Source organism: Schizosaccharomyces octosporus (genome assembly GCF_000150505.1).
Source record: "Schizosaccharomyces octosporus yFS286 unplaced genomic scaffold supercont6.2, whole genome shotgun sequence".
Taxonomy (NCBI): domain Eukaryota; kingdom Fungi; phylum Ascomycota; class Schizosaccharomycetes; order Schizosaccharomycetales; family Schizosaccharomycetaceae; genus Schizosaccharomyces; species Schizosaccharomyces octosporus.
Genome location: NW_013185620.1, coordinates 2,598,866 through 2,618,754, shown reverse-complemented (window position 1 = coordinate 2,618,754; position 19,889 = coordinate 2,598,866). Strand labels below are relative to the sequence as shown.

The 19,889-nt window shown below is 37.3% G+C and overlaps 10 protein-coding genes across 10 annotated transcripts; 3 read left to right on the top strand and 7 right to left on the bottom strand.

Annotated features, from left to right (window-relative positions):
• Positions 1-332: 332 nt before the first annotated feature.
• Positions 333-4,810, bottom strand: SOCG_00601 (DUF1716 family protein). The gene has a single exon (XM_013163021.1). It carries the CDS (start codon positions 3,710-3,712, stop codon positions 2,021-2,023), a length of 1,692 nt encoding a protein of 563 aa, XP_013018475.1. The 5' UTR covers positions 3,713-4,810; the 3' UTR covers positions 333-2,020.
• On the top strand, positions 601-1,881 carry SOCG_00602 (SAGA complex histone acetyltransferase subunit Gcn5; the record flags this gene model as incomplete). Its single annotated transcript, XM_013163022.1, has 1 exon — positions 601-1,881. The coding sequence occupies one exon, from the start codon at positions 601-603 to the stop codon at positions 1,879-1,881; it is 1,281 nt and encodes a 426-aa protein (XP_013018476.1).
• A 173-nt stretch (positions 4,811-4,983) lies between the features above and the next one.
• Positions 4,984-6,079, top strand: SOCG_00600 (checkpoint clamp complex protein Rad1; the record flags this gene model as incomplete). Its single annotated transcript, XM_013163020.1, has 3 exons — positions 4,984-5,119; positions 5,203-5,446; positions 5,509-6,079. 3 exons carry the CDS (start codon positions 4,984-4,986, stop codon positions 6,077-6,079), a joined length of 951 nt encoding a protein of 316 aa, XP_013018474.1.
• SOCG_00599 (pyridoxamine 5'-phosphate oxidase) lies at positions 5,474-7,184 on the bottom strand. The gene is made up of 4 exons (XM_013163019.1): positions 6,901-7,184; positions 6,762-6,786; positions 6,622-6,704; positions 5,474-6,562 (listed from the first exon to the last, which is right to left on the bottom strand). Exons 1-4 carry the CDS (start codon positions 7,015-7,017, stop codon positions 6,215-6,217), a joined length of 573 nt encoding a protein of 190 aa, XP_013018473.1. The 5' UTR covers positions 7,018-7,184; the 3' UTR covers positions 5,474-6,214.
• A 114-nt stretch (positions 7,185-7,298) lies between these two features.
• SOCG_00598 (acetyl-CoA hydrolase) lies at positions 7,299-9,728 on the bottom strand. Its single transcript, XM_013163018.1, has one exon. The coding sequence runs from the start codon at positions 9,155-9,157 to the stop codon at positions 7,592-7,594; it is 1,566 nt and encodes a 521-aa protein (XP_013018472.1). The 5' UTR covers positions 9,158-9,728; the 3' UTR covers positions 7,299-7,591.
• A 1,015-nt stretch (positions 9,729-10,743) lies between these two features.
• On the bottom strand, positions 10,744-12,005 carry SOCG_00597 (uncharacterized protein; the record flags this gene model as incomplete). Its single annotated transcript, XM_013163017.1, has 4 exons — positions 10,744-10,826; positions 10,874-11,242; positions 11,303-11,688; positions 11,728-12,005. 4 exons carry the CDS (start codon positions 12,003-12,005, stop codon positions 10,744-10,746), a joined length of 1,116 nt encoding a protein of 371 aa, XP_013018471.1.
• A 353-nt stretch (positions 12,006-12,358) lies between these two features.
• Positions 12,359-14,866, bottom strand: SOCG_00596 (urease Ure2; the record flags this gene model as incomplete). Its single annotated transcript, XM_013163016.1, has 1 exon — positions 12,359-14,866. One exon carries the CDS (start codon positions 14,864-14,866, stop codon positions 12,359-12,361), a length of 2,508 nt encoding a protein of 835 aa, XP_013018470.1.
• A 526-nt stretch (positions 14,867-15,392) lies between these two features.
• Positions 15,393-16,469, bottom strand: SOCG_00595 (COP9/signalosome complex subunit 7a). Its single transcript, XM_013163015.1, has one exon. The coding sequence runs from the start codon at positions 16,113-16,115 to the stop codon at positions 15,504-15,506; it is 612 nt and encodes a 203-aa protein (XP_013018469.1). The 5' UTR covers positions 16,116-16,469; the 3' UTR covers positions 15,393-15,503.
• A 35-nt stretch (positions 16,470-16,504) lies between these two features.
• On the top strand, positions 16,505-19,065 carry SOCG_00594 (lipin Ned1). Its single transcript, XM_013163014.1, has 4 exons — positions 16,505-16,651; positions 16,731-17,012; positions 17,173-17,314; positions 17,370-19,065. The coding sequence occupies exons 1-4, from the start codon at positions 16,592-16,594 to the stop codon at positions 18,914-18,916; spliced, it is 2,031 nt and encodes a 676-aa protein (XP_013018468.1). The 5' UTR covers positions 16,505-16,591; the 3' UTR covers positions 18,917-19,065.
• On the bottom strand, positions 18,983-19,741 carry SOCG_00593 (ribosomal protein subunit L25). The gene has a single exon (XM_013163013.1). The coding sequence runs from the start codon at positions 19,726-19,728 to the stop codon at positions 19,291-19,293; it is 438 nt and encodes a 145-aa protein (XP_013018467.1). The 5' UTR covers positions 19,729-19,741; the 3' UTR covers positions 18,983-19,290.
• Between the last annotated feature and the right edge of the window lie 148 nt (positions 19,742-19,889).

The following is a 19,889-nucleotide window of genomic DNA, read 5'->3' as shown; positions in this document are numbered from 1 at the left end:
AAGGCTGCAAAGGCAAGGTTTCAGAAGCTCTTGGAATTCAGCAAAAGTTATCCCATTTACAAAAGCGCTGATGGATTGGATTCTATTGACCAAATCACACCAAAGAAAAATAAAAGATTATTTTTTTTACAAGAATATAGAAATTATGCTAATACTACGGTCTTTGCTTATTTTTTTTCCCGTTTATTATCCTGCTTCTTATGGGTTTTCCCTACTGAAATTGACCTTTCGAATAGCGAGTGACGCGCAAGGAGTCACTAAATAGGGAAAACACTACCACCATAGAAGACCTACGAGAGTAAAAAGAACTTGGGATTTTGTTAATTTTGGTTGAAGTTCGTGAAGAAAATGCTTTTATTTTAAACAGTATCTACATATCTTTCTCTTTACTGTTACTCGGTTATTTACTTTTAGTACTGCATAACGAAAAGGAAGACAAACCGTGCTTACAAGTGTTTTCCAATACTTCACTTAGAAAAAGCTTGTTTTCTCGCTTCTTTTGGTTCTCTTTGTGAAATAGATTTTGTATGCTTTCTTTCTTTTTCAGTTGGTGTGGACGTTAGGATTATACGATCATATTAGGAATTCATTACAAACAGGATGAATCCGAACCATCTCTCGGAGAAAGAGGAAGAAAAAAATACCATGATGGATATCGACAAGCCTACTAGTACTAGCCTTGGGGAAGAAAGCAAAGAAACGATTATGACTAAACATGTCGAATCATCCTCGGCCACGAAAGAGGATGATGATGGAAATCCTCGAAAACGCCGGCATTTGCTTCCATCTGACTTGAAAGTAGATTTTGATGTGAGCCAGCTTCAAATTCTTGAAAAGCCTGCAGCTTTAGAAGAAAAGCGAGGAATCATAAAGTTTCGTGTGGTAGCAAATGACGATAATCCTGAAAGCTTTATAATGTTGACAGGTTTAAAAAATATTTTCATGAAACAACTACCAAAAATGCCAAAAGAATATATTACCAGACTTATTTACGACAGAAATCACTTATCCATGACCATTGTGAAAGATAATTTGCACGTTGTGGGTGGCATCACTTACCGTCCTTTTGAACAACGTGAATTCGCCGAAATTGTTTTTTGTGCTATTGCTTCTACTGAGCAAGTACGGGGTTATGGTTCCCATTTAATGAACCATCTTAAAGACTATGTTCGTGGAACTTCCAAAATCCAGCATTTCCTCACGTATGCCGATAATTATGCCATAGGTTACTTTAAAAAGCAAGGGTTTACACAGGAAATTAATTTGCCCAAAGAAATCTGGATGGGTTACATAAAAGATTACGAAGGCGGTACGTTGATGCAGTGTACCATGCTCCCAAAAATCAAATATTTGGAAGCGAGTGTCATTTTATCCATCCAAAAGGCCGCTGTAATCTCGAAAATAAATAAACTTACTCGTTCCAACATCGTATATCCCGGACTAGACATTTTCAAGAATGGACCAGCACATATTGAACCAAACCAAGTTCCAGGTTTAATGGAAGTTGGATGGTGTAAAGAAATGGAGGAGCTGGCAAAAAAGCCAAAACCTAAGCCGTTCTTCGCTGTGTTGGAAATGCTCTTCACTGAAATGCAAAATCATCCTTCCTCTTGGCCGTTTGCTCAACCAGTGAACAGGGAGGATGTTCCAGATTATTACGAAGTCATCGAGCATCCTGTGGATTTATCAACCATGGAATATCGGCTTCGTAACAATCAATATGAGTCTGTAGAAGAATTCATCCGTGATGCAAAATTAATTTTCAATAATTGCAGACAATATAATGATCCAAGCACAACATACTACAAGAATGCTGACCGTCTTGAGAGGTTCTTCCAAAAACAACTGATGGAAACGGAGTACTCTCATTTGGCTGAATAAAATTCTATCCTTTCATCTTTTTGAGGTCAGTAGGTCAATCCATTATATATACTATTCTTTCCTATTATGCCGATAATCTAATAAAGTTTTTATACATTCATTAACGTATATCTTTTGTTGATCCTAGCTATATCGCATTTCAGTTTTCAGGAAATGCGTCTAATAAAGCTGCAATCATGGGTTTTTCTTCAATTCTGTATGCACCATCACTTTCTTCGTTTTGATTCGCAGGGTCTTCTAGGCTATCATAATAAGAGCGTAACTTTTCTTTTAAATCATTCATAGAGTAATTGGCTTCCTTTAATAGCAATCTAATTGTCTCTAACATAGAATCGTCTTCAACAGATAGCCACCCCAAAATAACAATCACCGACTGAAATGCAAATAACCCATGATCTATTTGAACCAAAAACCACCGAGTGGATTTTTCTTCTTCAGTTTCACTTGTTTGATCTGAATCTCTTTCTTTACTAACTTTTTCCAACTGAGCGTTCAGTTTACAGAATATTGCAAAACATTTTCTCGTTTTTTCGTAATTGCTTTCAGAAAACTTTCTGAAAAATCGCATTCTTTCAATCGTATCTGCTGGTAATGACCGAAATAAGGAGCAAAAGATGGCTAATATATGGTCTATTGTTTCTGAACTTTGACTTTTCATAAAAGTAGAGAAAATGTATTTTAATCCTCCTGCTTCAACAAAGCGTTGACAATACGGCATCGAAATGGGTCCAAACAGCAAGTAATCTATAACTTTAAATGAAGAATCTCTACTTTTCCCTTTGTTCTTCATATTTAGAATTAAAAGCTCAATTCCTTCTTCCTTCATGAATGACTCTTTGCCGTAAACTTCCTGTGTAAGACTAGATAGGCAATCAAAAACGTTTTCCATGGTCTCTTCTTCTAACCCTTGGGAAGGGTCGCGTAAACGATAGGGACTAACTTTTCGAAGTAGTAAATCTGTACCATTTGATTCACAAACACTTTTGCGGGCCTCTTGTGAGTGGCTAAGGAAGATAGCCAAAAGTTCTACTGAATATTGTAAATTTGGTGATATGTAAGTTTCAGAAACAGAAATCCGCTGAAGTAACCATTGTAGCAAATCGGTTTTTCGAGCTACCGTCGAGCATACTTCACTGTCTATCGAAATAAGGTTCTCAAAAAGCGATAGAATGGAGTATACACCATGTTTGTCTGCTTCGTTTTTTTCATCGAGTCTCTTTAGTCCACTGACGAGCACTTGCAGAAATCCGGTTTCTATTGAAGCTTTAAAAAGAGAACTTAAAGCGTCATCATCAATATCTTCGTTTGTTAACTCAAGAAACAAATCTACTACTGTAATCATTATATCTGCATTTTCGTGAGTTAAAAGTTCCAAGAATGTCGTGACGCATCCTAATTTTATGAACAGAGGAAATAAGCTTGGATATTCAGATATGATGTTAAATGAGCGAATCTCTTCGTCTAAGTCCGCTTCTGACTCAATGAATTTTTCAGGGGATTCCGGATACTTTGAACGAAGTTCTTGGTTTTGGTTCAAAACTTTTTCCAGTTTCACAACCTTTTTTTTGAGTTCATTAGGAGTTAATGCGACAGAAGGCTCTGTTCCTTCATTCTGGTCCAAAAATTGTAAACTTTCCTTTTCTCTTTCACTTAATCCGCTTCCGAAAAAGCGACCGCCCTCTTCATCAAACTCCTCTTCGTCCTCCATAATCTGATATTCTGGCTCATCCACTCGGCGCTTGCCTATTGACCTCTCAGTTGAATCATTATCATCAAGCGTTCTCTTTTTAGTAGGTTCATTGGCATTTTTAAATATAGAATCCACGTTCATTCTTTTCCTTTTCTTAACACAAAGTATGCGAAAGTCGCAATGTTCAATACTTAATGTACGTTTTAGCTTGAAAAAACCTGTCAGTTCTTGAAGAACAGCACTCCTGACTGGCGAGTATAATAGACAACTGGTTAATGTTTAAGATGGGAAGAGCTGCAAGGACCAAAATATAATAAAACATTAAACATGAACAAAGAAAGGTGTTATGTTATGTTTTGGAAAAATAAAGTAAACACTGTCTTTTTTTAAAGAATTCATGCTCACAGTAACTAGTTGCAAGATCAATGAAAAAAGTAGTGTGGTGAAGACTCAAAAAACTCGACTGTGAATAACTTCAGCATTTTTTAATTTCTTAATTGATAAATGAAATCACTTAAACTAAATCTTTGTACCGAAAGCTTCAAGTATATCATACTCTCAAGTTGCTGAGAATTGAGTCGGTTACGTCTCCAAAGAACATGACCTGTTTACTGTATAAATTAAAGCAATAAACAATAAATTTCATACTTTAGTTAAGATGGACACTGGAAAGCCTTGACGAAACATATTGGGACTTTTACAAAGCTGCTCCATGGGTTTGACAGGTATTTTGGATTGTTTGAAGCCTAACAGCTTTTAAAGATAATAAAATTCATATAAAGCAAAGTCAATTACCTCCCATTGTGAGTAATGAATATGGTCATTTCAACATACGTTACTAGTCGAAAGCAAATGAAATCTCAATGTCTCGACGAAAGATTGGCACATCCAAGAAGAATATAAAATCTTAAAATAAGTTCATCGTCATAACCTGTGAGTCTGCCAGAGCTTTGCCCAATGTAATAGGTTTATGAACATTGGTGTGCTTAAATTCAAGCATTCTCATCTAAAGTGGATTATCCCTTTTCAGTATCATAATATAAAACAGAAACAATAAAAAGAGGATATACGAGCATGACAACGTTTACTTTTGCACCTGCCATAACCTCGTTGGGAATGCAATATGTAACTTAACGCCCATACTCCATCAACCCGTTGAAACAAAAGAAAATATTTCTATTTCTATTTCTATTGCTTTACTGATACACGATTTCCCATAAGTTTTTCAAGTAAAGGTCTTCGATACAGATTCTGATGAGAACTTATAAAAGAGTCTTCATCAGTGTAAATTTTTAATTTTTCAAATATTGCTCCATTCCTTGTAATTACACGCGTGATAGAAATACTTTAGAAATTATATTTTTAACGACTTAATTATTAAAGGCGATACACCTCTTTTGTTTACCATTCTAATGTTCCAAGCAGAAACAGTCTACGTTAAGCATATCCATTCGACTTTAAAATGTGTTGATTTTGCGAAAGAATGTACAGTAGAAATCACTAGCCGTGGAATACGTTTTGGAGTGGATGAATCTCAATCGTTGCAAGGTATTGTTTATCACAGAATGTTGAGAGTATTACAGATCAGCAAATGTTTTCGATTTTATAAATCTATTATTAATAAGTAATAGCACATGTATTCATTGACAGAGGTTTATTTCAAAAGTATAATTATGAGGACGATGAAGAAAACAGCAACTACCTTTTCAAGACCAGACTAGCGCCGTTGTTACAATGCTTATCGATATATACAGATGGAAAAGACAAACAAATTGCCAATCCGTGGGATCAACAGCCTTCTACAAATACTATGCATAAACGAGGTGTAGTATGCAAGATACACTTTGAAGGAATTGGTTACCCGTTTGAATGGGAGTATGTTTTAGAAGAATTTTTTTTTTAATCATTGTATTTTTTGTGCTAACACTACTATGCAGGGTTGAAGAAATGGCAGGATATTCTACGATATGTGAATTATCAACATTAGAATATGAAGAAAACATCGATGTTAGCAGGTTAGCTACTACCTTGAATACAAAAGTTATTATGAGAAGTGGTTGGTTATACGACGCACTTTTAGAGTTAGACAATAACTTGAGTGAATCGCTTATGATTGAAACTTCTTCCCAAAAGTCGACATTTCTTCTACGATGCGTAGGCGGGATGTCTACAACGGAGATGGAATATCCAAATGAAAAGAATGTTTTAGAATCTTTCGAAACGAACTCAGAGTATACGTATACCTACCGTTTTGCTCTTATTCGTCAAGCGATTAAAGCCTTGCAGGCAGGTACTAAAGTGAGCTTACGCATAGATGAAAATGGAACACTGAATATTCAGTTAATGCTCGTAGGTCAAGATGGTTTGTGTACTTTTGTTGACTTTCGAATTGCACCATTGGATTTGATGATTGAAGACGAAGAAGATGATGAGGGAGTTTTGGCAGAGAATGGCTACACGGAAGATAATGACCAAGAGAATTACAATACAGAGGAGGAAGATGATTGACATTTTACCGAAAACTTGTATAAATTGATAAATAAAGGATAAAGGCCAATCGTTGAATGATAATGATAATAATAATAATAAGCAATTTTAGAAAAGAACACTATTTCAATTTTTTTAATTGATCAAAAAAATTGGCTAAAAAGGAGTTTCCTCGCCTTTAGCGTTCCACTTGACAACATGGTCTAAACGTTGATCACTGATGCGGGCACTTTGCAATTTCACTTTAACAACTCGAAAACCTTCACTTTCAACGTATTGTTTGGTGCTTCCTTGGTCATTGGTATGAATGTGCTTGTTACGGAAGAACATTTCTTCTTCGCTACCACGAGGCAAAATGGTAGCCAAACCGTTCAAGCTCACAGAAGTGGTAGAGCATTGAGCTTGATTCATTTTGTACAGTAGACTGCAAAGAGAAGAAGCATCTTGGTCTGCTTCTTGTCTGTTCGTAGTCCAATCATGAACTAGCAACGATACTCGAGGATTCTTATTTTGCAAGTTAGTAAGCGTTTGGATTCTAAAATTTTCACAAAGCCTTTCCTTACCGAACTAATATTAAAAGTCTTTTTGCTGTTTTCACCAGTAGTGAGAATTATACAGTCGTCAGCTTCATATGGTAGGGCTTGTCCTAATAAAATGTTATACGTTAGTATACCACAAAAACACCCTTGAATCCTTCACCTACCAGCAGGCACATAAGTAAAAGTCATCTGTTGTTTATAGTTAATAACCAATTATTCAATCAATCATTCACAGGTAGTACTATGAACAATTTACTGCGTAGCTATGAGTTTTGTAGTGAAACTCACAGAATTGCGACTTACTAAAGATGAATGGGGCTGATCTTGAAAGCATGTTGCCAATTGAATATACTTAGAGGAACCCAAACAACGCTTAACTTGTACTGGGAGTTGATCATGGTCGATACTTGTTGAAGACATTTTTATCGGATACAAAATATTCAAGAAAAAGAAAAATAAGTTCCTATTGAAAATAAACAATGAAAAATCTTTGGGAAAGAAAAAAAAACGCTTTGCGAATTTAGTTGAGTGGATATTTCAAGACGATAAAATTCGTATTTGCTAGTACTGACTCATCTTACGATGAGGTAAGTCAACACCATAATTACTAATTAAAATTCATGAGCCTTATAAGTGCTTTACAAAACTAACTCAAGCATTTTTACAGTCAATATCAAGTACTTGATTTCAGTAATGTACAATTAGTTCTTATAAACAATAATGGATACAGGACGACGATACAGGATTACAAGTTCTTTACAAAAAACAACCTTTCTTGGTTCAAACAATGTTATTTTCTCATCTGTAATAAAGGACAGGGGGGTCATTAAATATTCGTTGCGTTTCAATTTACCTTTTGTGTATTAAAAGAAGATCAAAATGATCATAAACCATGTAACATAAGAATGAAATAGACAAATTTGAAATAAAAAACCGTCCGTTGACAAATGTAGTACTTGTTTTAAGTATAAAATCTTAATTTACAAGTTTCCAATTACCAAGAGTCAATTTTCATTGTTCCCTTCTCCACCAAGTTTTGATGCATCTTAAACACGCTTGAAAGGATATGAGGTTCGTGGCCGACACCTTTAGCCAAGCAAACCTTCTCAGCAAAGTCAAAGTAGTCGTTCAAAATAGGCTTGTAATCAGGATGAGCACACTTGTTGATAATTACACGAGCACGTTCACGAGGAGACAAACCACGTACATCTGCCAAGCCCTGCTCGGTCACAATGATATCTAGATCGTGCTCAGTTTGATCCACGTGAGTAGCCATAGGGACAATACAAGAAACACCAGTAGGATCCTTCTTGGAAGGACGAGTAGAGGGAGTGTGCATGATACTGTACTTGGCATTACGAAGGAAATCAGCCGATCCACCTAAACCGTTCAACATTCTGCTGCCCAAAACATTTGTGCTGTTAGCATGAGCATACATGTCAATTTCAACAGGGGTATTCATTGCAATGCAGCCAAGACGACGGATAATTTCTGGGTGGTTGGAAATGACTTGGGGGCGGAGCAAGATTCTATCCTTGTAGTAATCCCAGTTTGCATAAAACTTTTCAAATCCTTGAGGTGAAAAGCGAGTGGAGGTGGCAGCGGCAAAGCGAAGTTTATCAGTGTCAAATAAGGGCAAGAAAGTGTCTTGTAAGACTTCCGTCCAAACTTCCAAATCTTTAAAAGGGGAATCTGCTAAACCACCAATAATAGCATTTGCAATATTACCAATACCAGATTGGATGGGATGTAAATGTTGAGGCATACGACCAAAGTCCACTTCGTGTTTAAAGAAATCCACCAAATGACCACCGATGGCACGCGAGGTGGCATCTTCAGGAGAATTAGGGCCGGTAATATCACCATAGGTTGCTTCAACAACACCAATTACCTTGGAAGGGTCGACTTTAATGTAGGGTTTACCAATGCGATCATCCACTCGGTTGATCGCCAACGGAGTACGGTGAGGAGGGTTTGGAATGTCAACGATGTCGTGAAGGCCCTCAAAAGAGGGAACGGCGGTGTTAACTTCGATAATAACCTTTTCAGCCATTTGAACCAATTCTGGGGTAGCACCGACAGATGCACCGGGAACGATACCACCATCTTCGGTAATTGCAGTAGCTTCGACAATGGCTACATCCAGAGAGTTCCTATCACGGTTGCGAGTGTAATAGCCATACAGCAAGTCTTGGGGAAACATGGAAAGATGTTTGTCGAAAAAGTTAATACGACCTTCGTTGATACCCTTGGAAATGGGCTTGCCGACTTGATGAGGACAACGGCGTTCAATCATATCAAGTTCAGCCCATTTGCCTTCAGTATCGGCACCGCCGGAAGCGCCTACGAAGAGCTTGAAACGCATTTTTCCTTGCAAGTCCTTGGCCGCGACATGCTTGGCCAAAGCTTGAGGGATCATCTTGGGATAACCGACACCGGTAAAACCAGACCAACCGATATAGTCACCATTTTTGAAGTGGGGAATGAGAGAAGCTGGGTCGGAGACCACCTTTTTGGCGAATGCTGGGTTGCGGATACGAGAAGCTAATAGAGACGGCATGGACTAGAAAGAAGAAGAAAAAAAAAAGCTAAAGAAAAAGTGAGTGGGGAGTGAGTGATTGAAAATGAGTTTCTCAAGAGAAGAGAAGACGAAAAAATAAAATAAAAATAAAAAAAGGGATAAAGAACGAAAGAAATTCAACAAACTTGTCGTAAAAAGTTATCAACAAGTCAATGAAATTACAAATGGGTCGACGTGTTTCGTTACGTAATGCGAAATTCTCTTTTCTTTTGAATCAAAAAGAATACCACCTACTGTTGAGACCAAAAAAGGAAAGGTAGAAATCAATAAAAACTAGTGTTAAAAAGGAGAGTTATATGGAAAGTAGTTTAGATCCAAATATCTCGTTTTTAACCTTTGGAAGCAAGTTTTAGCAGGATCAAATGAATCCAAAATCGAAAGCAACTAGAGCTTGGAAAGTTCAAGAGTCAAGAAATTTACAAACTCGTTTTTGTTTCTGATATCAAGTATATACAAACAAAACGCAATGACTGATCCACGAATACGTTTGCTTGGGTCTTATGAATTGTTGGTGTTTATGAATGATGGTGAAGAATAAGTTCGCTTGTGAGTCGTCAAGGCCGGTAATATATAGTTTTCGTAAACGGATCCCATAGCCGATTTAAGGTTATAAGCAAATCAAATGGCTTTACCAATGGAACGTATAAGTAACACTCGGGTTTCGTAAAGGGTAACAATAACATGCCGGAAAATGAAGCATTATGAAGCGTTGCGTTGTATGGGATAGAGAGGAAGAATTAGTTGCGTAGACAAACAATGGAATGTAAACAAAGAACAGACAATGTTTTAGAAAGGCAAGGGAGGGAAAAAAATATAAAATAAAATAAAGTGAAAGAAAAGAAAAGAAAAGAAAAGTTTTACATATATATTTAATTCCATAATGAATCAGTAGACCTCGAGCCTTTTGGAAGGACTAGTTCAATTCTCGAAAGCTACTTATTCGTGATATGGGAATTACAGTCTTCATTTTTTATTTGGATTTGTTGGTGTATAATGCTTTGCTAAAACAAAGAAAAAGAAAAAGTAATGCTAATTCTATATCTCGTACCCCATACATACTACCGCTTATAGACAATGATTCCTCTTGTAACTACTCTCCATTCCTCAACAAATAAATACAATTCTATTAACCAATCGACAAGAAAACGCTATAAAATCATAGTATAGAATCTATAAAGAAAAGTAACCGAAGCAGGACGGCCATAATTAAAACCATAAACAAGCAAACCATAGATATATATTAAAAGATCGAAACAATACGAAAAGAAAGTAAAGCCATAGGAAAAGAACGAGGAATAACAGTTTAGAATTATGGTTCCAGTATACAACAAGTACTGCGATATCGGGTGGTTTTCGTTTCTTTTTTTTTTTTTTTTTTTTCTTTTTCTTTTTCTTTTTCTTTTTCTCTTTTTTTTGTTTACTTTAGAAAACCAACCTGTCTATGAAATTTAGCGTATGCAAACCAAACAACAACGACAATAATGACAAAGACTATAACGTAAAAAAGACACAAAATAAAACAACCAAATAAAGGAAAAACAAAAGCAAAAAAGAGTGGGCACAATTTAATCGTCAATGGGTCTACGAGACCTTGGAAGATTCAATGCAGTTTTCGACTCTTCCTTTTTCTTTTGATCCAAATAGTTTACTAAATACATTGATAAGCATTCATTCATCCAACCTCTTTTCACTTACAGTATTCACGAAGTCCGTGACCAAAGTTAACCATGCATGTGATTCCTATCCCAAACGTACTTAAGACATGAATCACGGTAATCAGCGTTACAGGTAGCGACGAATAAGCACTAAAATCCACAATCCAAAAATTTGTGTTATTGTAAACAACTACCATGTAGTACAAGTAGTATGCCGACCCTGCAAGCATCATTATCTCCACGTATGCCATCAACACATAACTTTCTCTACGCACTGCATACAGCGATACGGACAAAACAAATAGGGTGTAGGGAATTAATAATAGCATAAGGACAATCCGAGTTTTTTGGTAATGGCCGCCCCGCGGATGCTTGTTCAGCATTGCTATTTGAATCGTTGAACAAATACCTTCACGCATTGATGTTAACAAGAATTGTTTTGTGCTTCAACGCTCTCAAAGTAACTTACAAAAATAAAGATCCAGTTTCACCAAGGCAACAAAAATCTCGTATATGAGATATCGTCGTCTCATGTGAAGATCTGGCCCGTGTCGTTGATACATAACCCATCCATACGCTTTGTTCATACGGTAGACTAAAAAACAAAGGATGATACCAATCAAACCTATAACAACAGGCAAAGCGACGTAAAAAGCTTCTAGATTGTAAAACGTAAATGTTGCATTTTTAAATACAGCCTTGTATTTGCTAAACGAGGTATACAGGTTGATTTGATGGAAAGGAGGAAAACTAGAATTATTAAAAGTCCAATCCGTATAGCGTAAACAGACTCCTATCTGAATATATTGAATGATGGAATAAATAAAGAACGAAACATGAAATAGTAAAACAGCACTGGTCTAATAAGTCAATTAGCGACGATAGTTGAGAAACGTGTGACATACAGCAACAACGTTTTTTTGTAAGACAGCTTCCCAACCGGCATACAGTAAATACAGCGATCCCAAGAGAATCACAACAAGCATTGACGTTACAGCTTCAAAAACGACTTCAATCCTCTCAGCCATATGAAGGTACTGACCAATAGTATAAGAAGAAAAGCATATGTTAACCACAGCTTCCATTGTGATCAACAAAAGAAACCATAACGACGACTTTGTCAGAGACCGAAGGAAGTACTTCAACCGACCAAGTGATTGGATTATCTTCATATTATTATCTTACTGTTCGTAAAAGATCGAATAGCATACAAAAGAATGACTTTTTCTATTCATTTAGAGCAACACTGAGCTAAGACATGTGGGTTAGTGGTAGAGTAGCATATTCTCAAACGAACCCACTTTTTTACCAATGTAGTTTGCTAAACAACATAAGTTTCCAGTTCATCTTGATTTCTTTATTGTTTTATTTTCGAAAATTACCCTTAGATAAGGTTAAAATACAGGTTGTACTATGGTTATATTTGTATAGTATAAATGATCTTAAAAGTAAGTTTAATATAATACTTCCATTAACTTGTTCCTTGCATTTCGAAGATTCGTATCCAAGTATATGGATAGATTCATCAAAACATGAAATATTTTTGAGACAAAGGAAGTGTATCAACAGGGTCACATTCCATTATGGTATCGTCTGCAGTTACTGTGTAGGATTCCGGATCTACACTCATCTTGGGCATGTAATCATTCAAAAGCATATCCTTTTTCCCAATATTCCTTGTTCCTTTCACGGCTTCCACCCGTTTACGAAGTTGATATTTGCTCATGACACCATTTGACACAGCGTAATTTGAGGCGAATGCAATACTTCGTTCAGGAGCTTTTGCGCCAAACATTTCCCAGGAAAGAATAGGAGAAACAGTCGGGATTGATCCATTGGGATCTCCCATCATCGCCATTGCAATCATACCTCCTTTGAGCACCGTAGAAGGTCTGGCACCAAAGTCTGCAAAGTCCCATAATACCAAATCGGCGAATTTTCCAACCTCTACAGATCCAACGATATGTGAAATTCCATGACTAACAGCAGGATTAATTGTATACTTGGCAACATAACGTTTGACACGAAAGTTGTCTGCCCCCGTCCCATCATCTTCGGGCAAGCATCCACGTTGTAATTTATTTTTATGGGCAGTTTTCCAGGTTCTCGATATAACTTCACCGCAGCGACCCATGGCTTGAGAATCAGAACTAATCATACTGATAGCACCCAAATCTTGCAAGACATCCTCAGCTGCAATCGTCTCGGCGCGGATACGAGACTCAGCGAATGCGACATCTTCAGGAACGTTTCTTGACAGATGATGACAAACCATTAACATATCAAGTTCCTCGTCTAAAGTATTCTTAGTATAAGGGCGCGTGGGATTTGTACTTGAAGGTAAAATATTGGGATTTTGCACAAGAGAAATAATATCCGGAGCATGTCCGCCTCCTGCTCCTTCAACGTGATAAGTGTGTATGGTGCGATCCTTGAATGCCTTAAAAGTTCCCTCAACGAAGGAAGATTCATTTAGTGTATCCGTGTGAATTAAGCATTGAACATCAAATTCGTCACAAACTGTCAAACAAGAATCTATTGCAGCGGGAGTGGAGCCCCAATCTTCGTGAAGCTTCATACCACTACAGCCAGCTTCAATTTGAGAACGAAGAGAAGAATACCCACTATCGTTTCCTTTCCCTGTAAGACCAATATTCATCGGATAAGAATCCGTAGCTCTAAACATGGATTTCACAAGGTCTGCATTGGGAGTGCAAGTTGTAGCATTACTTCCCGTGCTAGGACCAGTTCCACCACCATACATAGTTGTAATTCCTGATGCTAAAGCTTCTTCGATTTGCTGAGGACAAATAAAATGAACGTGACTATCCATACCTCCGAACGTAACGATTTTATTCTCAGCAGAAATAACATCCGTAGAAGATCCCACGATCATGTTATCTGCAATGTTGTCCATAGTATCTGGGTTACCAGATTTACCAATACCTGCAATGAAGCCATTTTTGATACCAATATCAGCTTTGTAGATCCCCGTATAATCGACAATTAAGGCATTGGTAATGACCACATCAAGGCAATCATTCATCGATCTTCCAGTCGCTTGTCCGGTTCCATCACGGATGACTTTTCCACCACCGAAGACAGCTTCGTTGCCGTACTCTGTCAAGTCCTTTTCGACTCTGATGACCAAAGAAGTATCACCTAAACGAACCTTGTCGTTGGTTGTGGGCCCGTACATGGTTGCATACATTTTACGGGGAATCCGGTACGGTTGAATATGTTCAATGTTGCTATGACTTGGTACTTCAGGTTTATGCATAAAGCCTTGGCTGGCCAATTTCTTGAGAATTTCAGGAATTCGTGATTGATGAAATGGTCCCTTAGAAAGTGAATTGCCTCCCTGGATGACTTGTTTACCGCCAATGGGAATCAAATGAACCGCTTTTGTCACTCCTGGTTCAAAACGAACGGCAGTCCCGGAAGGAATATCCAATCTTTTGCCATAAGCCTTTGCACGGTCGAAACATAGCTTTTCGTTCGTTTCAAGAAAATGATAATGAGAACCAACTTGAATGGGACGATCACCGTAGTTCGTTACTTGCAGAGATATACGAGGCAAGTTAGGCAACAGTTCTATTTCTCCTTCCTCTACTTCCACGTAGCCAGGAGCATTTTCGGGTGCATACAGACTTTCATCTAAGTAAGGAAACAGTTCTGGAGCTGGAATAGGAAGAAAACTACCATATAAAGCAGTTTCCAGATTACCATCAGGAGTACATATAGGGTCATGAATAGTTACCAAGTAAGTTCCATCAGGAAATGTAGCTTCAACCATCAATTCTTTTAATAAATGGGTTACTTCTGGTTGAACATGGCGTTTTCCTAGCATGTTCTTACCAAGACTCATGAGTTCGGCAACAGAATGTGTGCCATCGCGAACATATTCCTGAATTTGAGAAGCAATTAACGAAGTTGCTTCTAATTTATTCAGTTTGACACCACGGCAAAGTCGTTTTTGAGCTAAAGAACCCAACTGATGAAGGAGTAATTTGTGTAATTCTCTTGGTTGCATTCTATGGTAACGACTCGATGAATAGCATGAAATTTCACAAAAGTGGAAGAATGAAAAAGAAAAAGAAACCTGTAGACAGTTTATAAACAAATCCTAATCAGAGAATGGAAGGACTATGCACCAAGGCTTATCTCGTATATCAGAAAATCAAAATAAGGGTATAAGGTAAGAGCTTACCGAGAAGTAGACTATCCGAGTAGAATGGATCTTAGAAGTCAGTACAGGATACGCATGAAAAGTATCATCGATGTAAGTTTTTTATGAGAAATTCATCCTTTTTCTTTTGTTGATATTTATTATCGAATTTAATTTCTCGAAGGTTGTTCACCAAAAGGTGAATAGATGGTTGAGAACGCGAAAAAGCAAATACTGAATTATGTTAATGAAATGTTTAGTTTAAATTGGTGGCTCCAGCAATGGAATTCTCGAAGAATAGTCAATTAGGATATTGGAGGTTGAAATTCAGGAAAGGTTCACACAAAAATGTGTTTCATATCTACAAGTTGCGTACTTAAAACACAATTACTTCAAGCGGAATGAGGAAACATTGAAAAAAGGAGTTTCTTTGGTGCAGGATCTATCACAATAAAAAACATTTTGAAAAATAAAGGGGGTGTGTTAATGCATAAAATTGTACTTAGCCTTCCATGGGACTACCATCTGCTCTTGCTCGTTTGTCTGAAACATGTTGGTCAATGCCATCATTGCTAGATAGTTGGCTTGTACGTTTTGAGGACTTGGTCAATAGTGGCTTGACATCAGAATTAGAAAAGGCTTTTGAGCAGCGCTGAACAAACTTTGAGAGTGTGTCCTTCATTTCTTGGATTCTGGCATCATTCATATTTCGCTCCATGGCCCATGAGACATGAAGGGTGCGAGACTGAGAATTTAGTTTTCCGACCAGGATTTGTTTAATCATTGCTTGAATTAAGTACTGTTCTAGTATAATATCCTTTTCAGTAGGAGGAAGTGAATCATTTAATTTTAATTGCTTCCACAGATCGTCGTAAGAAATGCTAGAACCCGTGTGTCGTACGGCAGCATCTACTAGTGACAAGAGTCGCAACTTGTCTAATCGCTCCTGGCTCCAATCGGCTGAACTGTCTTGAACTGATCCTTGGTAAAATGCGTTCAATAGCTGATATACTGTTGGGGAGACACTGCCTTGAGACGCTTGACATTCCTGCCATAGGGACCCAAACGAGAACGTATTGGGATCATCAATAGCAGCTAGAACTTTTTCATCCATATTATAATTTAGATTAACAAATCTTCAAATACTTATGTAGATTCTTTGTCGCGTGTATAATGAGCATACACAATGTTGGCCGTATCAAAAACTTTTTTTTTGAGAATTAATGCGAATTCATAAATTCTATTTAATTAAATCGAGCAAATAGACGAGCTAAATGAAATTAAAATATACTAAAGCCCTTACGTAAACCCGAATTGCTTCAAACAAACATTTAAAATAGATACTATAGTATGTCAGAACAGAAAAAGAAACCAATCCCCAAATCAATAATTAAAAAGATCAGTATATTCAAATTGAATTCTTCGAGCCGACCAAAATCGAAACGAATTTTTTCTCAGGTTTTGTTTGTTGAGAACTTTGGTACTCACGAAGGGTACCCACACCTCAAAATGTGTCCGCTCCTTCCTACGAAATAGTTATGGTATGAGAATCGTACTTTCTACCAATATCTTTTCTGAGAGAGAAGCACGATGCAATATGTAGGAAGGGCGTTTGATTCTGTAACAAAGACATGGAATTCTATCAATCCCGTAAGTACAATAATTAAATGGACATATTTGCCTGTGATTATTTCATCATGAATTTGAAGCTGACCCAAACAAACATTAGTCTACGCTATCGGGAGCCATTGATTTAATTGTAGTAGAACAGGAGGATGGAACTCTTGCATGCTCGCCTTTTCACGTTCGATTTGGAAAATTTAGCTTACTGTTGCCTTCTGACAAAAAGGTTGAGTTTTCAGTAAATGGTCAATTGACCGATTTTAATATGAAATTGGGAGATGGTGGAGAGGCTTTTTTTGTTTTTGCTACTGAAAATGCTGTACCTAAAGAATTACAAACCTCGCCCATTGCTTCTCCTACCGCCTCTCCAAGACAAGGTCCTCTCATTGTATGTGAAATGAAGCAAAAAAAATCATTATGATGGTAATGTCTATACAAGCGTTATTCCTTAATCTCTAAAAAATTGCTTCAGTTGCTATCGTCAATGATTTTGCTATAGAAAACTACAACAAATAGAAAGAGGTCTTAAGAAGCTAACTTGTTATTAGAATATCCACGAGCCTCATGATTTGCAATTGGAAAGCTCTGCACAAAGTGATTATCCGAACTCAACTGACATGTTTCTTGGCGAACCAAACCAAGTCTTTTCCTCTACTCGAGAGTCCTATCGCCGCTCTAATTCTGACGCAAGTAAGTTTTTTTAACATATTTTTCTCCAAAACCATTACTAACAGAATTTCTTTAGGCGAACGGGTTCCATTCCCTCCATTTGTCCACAGGCGACATTCTAGTATGGGTGATGTCGACAATGTGGAGACAGAACCGTACAGTCGATTAGAAGGAACAGCATTGGTGGACTTAAAGCTCTTACAAAAGGCAAAAGAATTGGGAAAGCGTCTTTCTGGTAAAGAACTTCCGGCACATATTGATGACAATGGAGATGTCATGTTGGATATGACAGGTTACAAAGCTTCAGCTGCAAATTATAATATTGCCGAGCTTGCTCGTGAGACGTTTAAGGATGAGTTTCCTTTAATAGAAAAATTGTTTCGCGAAGACGAAGAGGGAAACCTCTGGTTCCATGCCTCGGAAGATGCTAAAAAGTTTGCAGAAGTTTATGGTCATAGCCCACCAGGAAGCCCTATGAAAACGCCTTCTTCTCCAAAATCCGACTCTGCCCTAATGAATGATAACAGGGAAGATGTACGGCCATCTTCCTCGTTGTCAGATCGGTCTTTGTCTCCCTTTCCTAGTAATACTTCCTATCATTACGCAAAAACCTTACGACTTACTTCTGACCAGCTCCGTTCTTTGAATCTAAAATCCGGAAAAAATGACTTATCATTCAGTGTCAATGGAGGTAAAGCTACGTGCACTGCCAACCTATTTTTTTGGCGTTACAGTGATCCTGTTGTTATATCAGATATCGACGGTACCATTACCAAATCTGATGCACTTGGTCATATGTTTACGTTGATCGGAAAGGATTGGACCCATGCAGGAGTCGCCAAGTTATATACGGACATCACAAACAATGGATATAAGATCATGTATTTAACCAGCCGCTCCGTAGGTCAAGCAGATTCAACTAGACATTACCTACAGAATATCGAACAAAATGGTGTTTGTTTGCCCGACGGACCCGTTATTCTTTCTCCAGATCGAACAATGGCAGCTTTACATAGAGAAGTCATTCTTCGTAAACCAGAAGTATTTAAAATGGCGTGTTTACGCGATCTTTGTAACTTGTTTGCATTACCTGCACCGAGGACTCCTTTCTATGCTGGATTTGGGAATCGTATCACTGATGCTATTTCCTATAACCACGTTCGTGTACCGCCTACTAGGATATTTACTATCAATTCTTCTGGTGAAGTACATATTGAACTACTACAACGGAGTGGATATCGAAGTACTTATGTTTATATGAATGATTTAGTCGATTACTTTTTCCCACCAGTTGAGATTTCAACAAAAGAGGATTTATCAAATTTTACTGATGTCAACTTTTGGAGGTCACCTCTGCCAGAGTTGAGTGATGAAGAAGATGAGCCAAAAAAGAAATCTCCTAAACCTTCCAAAGTTACTGAGTTAGTTGAGAAAGCTCCGCCAGTAAATGACAATGATAGTGACCAAATCAATATGTTCAACGATGAAGAAAAAGATGATATTTCAAGTCCTCTCATGCGAACCTTACAAAGTATAAATTTGGATGACGATCTTAATTGGGAACACCAATTTCTGGATGAAAATGATGCAAAGTATGATGATAACTACATGAGAGCCTTTTAATGAATCAGATTCCAGTTAATGACCCAGAATATGAGACTTACGATTCTAAAGATACAATATAATCGACTGAGCTAATAGAATAGAATAGTTTGGACTTTAAATACTTTTTATTTTTTTGTTTTGTATGTAACACGACAATGGTAAATGGCAAGATCCGTATTGCGAGAAAAAACATAGTTTATCCAATTGATTTAATGTACACATAGAAAACTAATTATTAAAGGATACAGAAATAGTAGAGAGTAAATACTATGAACCATTCTGACTAGGAGATTCAATACTAGAGTAGAGTACTTAAGATATTGAAACTATTAGCATAAAGTGGGGGAGTATGAATTGTCACGGAATAAAAAGCTAACTGATTAATAGATAGTTTACAATGGAGGAGCATCTGGTTGAGCATTTCTTTTCTGTCGACTCTTCTTAAAGTTGTCAGTCTTCTCAATTGATTCAGCAAACTTTTTCTGTTTAGTCTGCAAAATCTCATCTCGTCTGCGTTCTGCAATTCTACCTTTGGGAAACAAAACACCTTTCAAAATGTGCCTGGAAGAATCTTTATTCCATGTCATTTCCTGAGGAAGTAAGTGCTCCAACTTATGGTACTTGGCTTCCTTAAAGATATCAGCTTGACGTCTATTAGAGTAATGTGGGTCTCTTAAAACTCCATTTATAGGATTTCGTGTAGGTAAAAATGGATTTATTCTATCAGACTTTGTTGACCAAGTTTGGGCGTTTTCTGGAGGAAATTTTTGTAAGAACTTTTTTAAAGGAAGAGAAATTGAATTCCAAACTTCTTTGCTAATGACCGACATGGTCTATTTGATAGGTGAAGGGAGATGGTAGAAACCTGTCGGCAAGCTTGAGCTTTCAGGACCTCAGGGTTTGAGGCTACACCAAACTTAAAGAGCTTAGGCTAAGAGTGATAAAACAAAAGTTTGCAAAGAAACTAATATCAGTTTTTTGGAAATTATTT

Bases quoted from the DNA above. Each gene is read 5' to 3' on its own strand.
- SOCG_00601 (XM_013163021.1), bottom strand. From the start codon at position 3,712: ATGAACGTGGATTCTATATTTAAAAATGCCAATGAACCTACTAAAAAG.
- SOCG_00599 (XM_013163019.1), bottom strand. From the start codon at position 7,017: ATGTCTTCAACAAGTATCGACCATGATCAACTCCCAGTACAAGTTAAG. The intron at 6,705-6,761 runs GTAGGTGAAGGA...ACATTTTATTAG, and splicing joins TTTTACTTATGTGCCTGCTG to GACAAGCCCTACCATATGAA. The intron at 6,563-6,621 runs GTAAGGAAAGGC...TTGCAAAATAAG, and splicing joins AGACTTTTAATATTAGTTCG to AATCCTCGAGTATCGTTGCT.
- SOCG_00598 (XM_013163018.1), bottom strand. From the start codon at position 9,157: ATGCCGTCTCTATTAGCTTCTCGTATCCGCAACCCAGCATTCGCCAAA.
- SOCG_00595 (XM_013163015.1), bottom strand. From the start codon at position 16,115: ATGGATGAAAAAGTTCTAGCTGCTATTGATGATCCCAATACGTTCTCG.
- SOCG_00594 (XM_013163014.1), top strand. From the start codon at position 16,592: ATGCAATATGTAGGAAGGGCGTTTGATTCTGTAACAAAGACATGGAAT. The intron at 16,652-16,730 runs GTAAGTACAATA...AACAAACATTAG, and splicing joins CATGGAATTCTATCAATCCC to TCTACGCTATCGGGAGCCAT. The intron at 17,013-17,172 runs GTATGTGAAATG...ACTTGTTATTAG, and splicing joins CAAGACAAGGTCCTCTCATT to AATATCCACGAGCCTCATGA.
- SOCG_00593 (XM_013163013.1), bottom strand. From the start codon at position 19,728: ATGTCGGTCATTAGCAAAGAAGTTTGGAATTCAATTTCTCTTCCTTTA.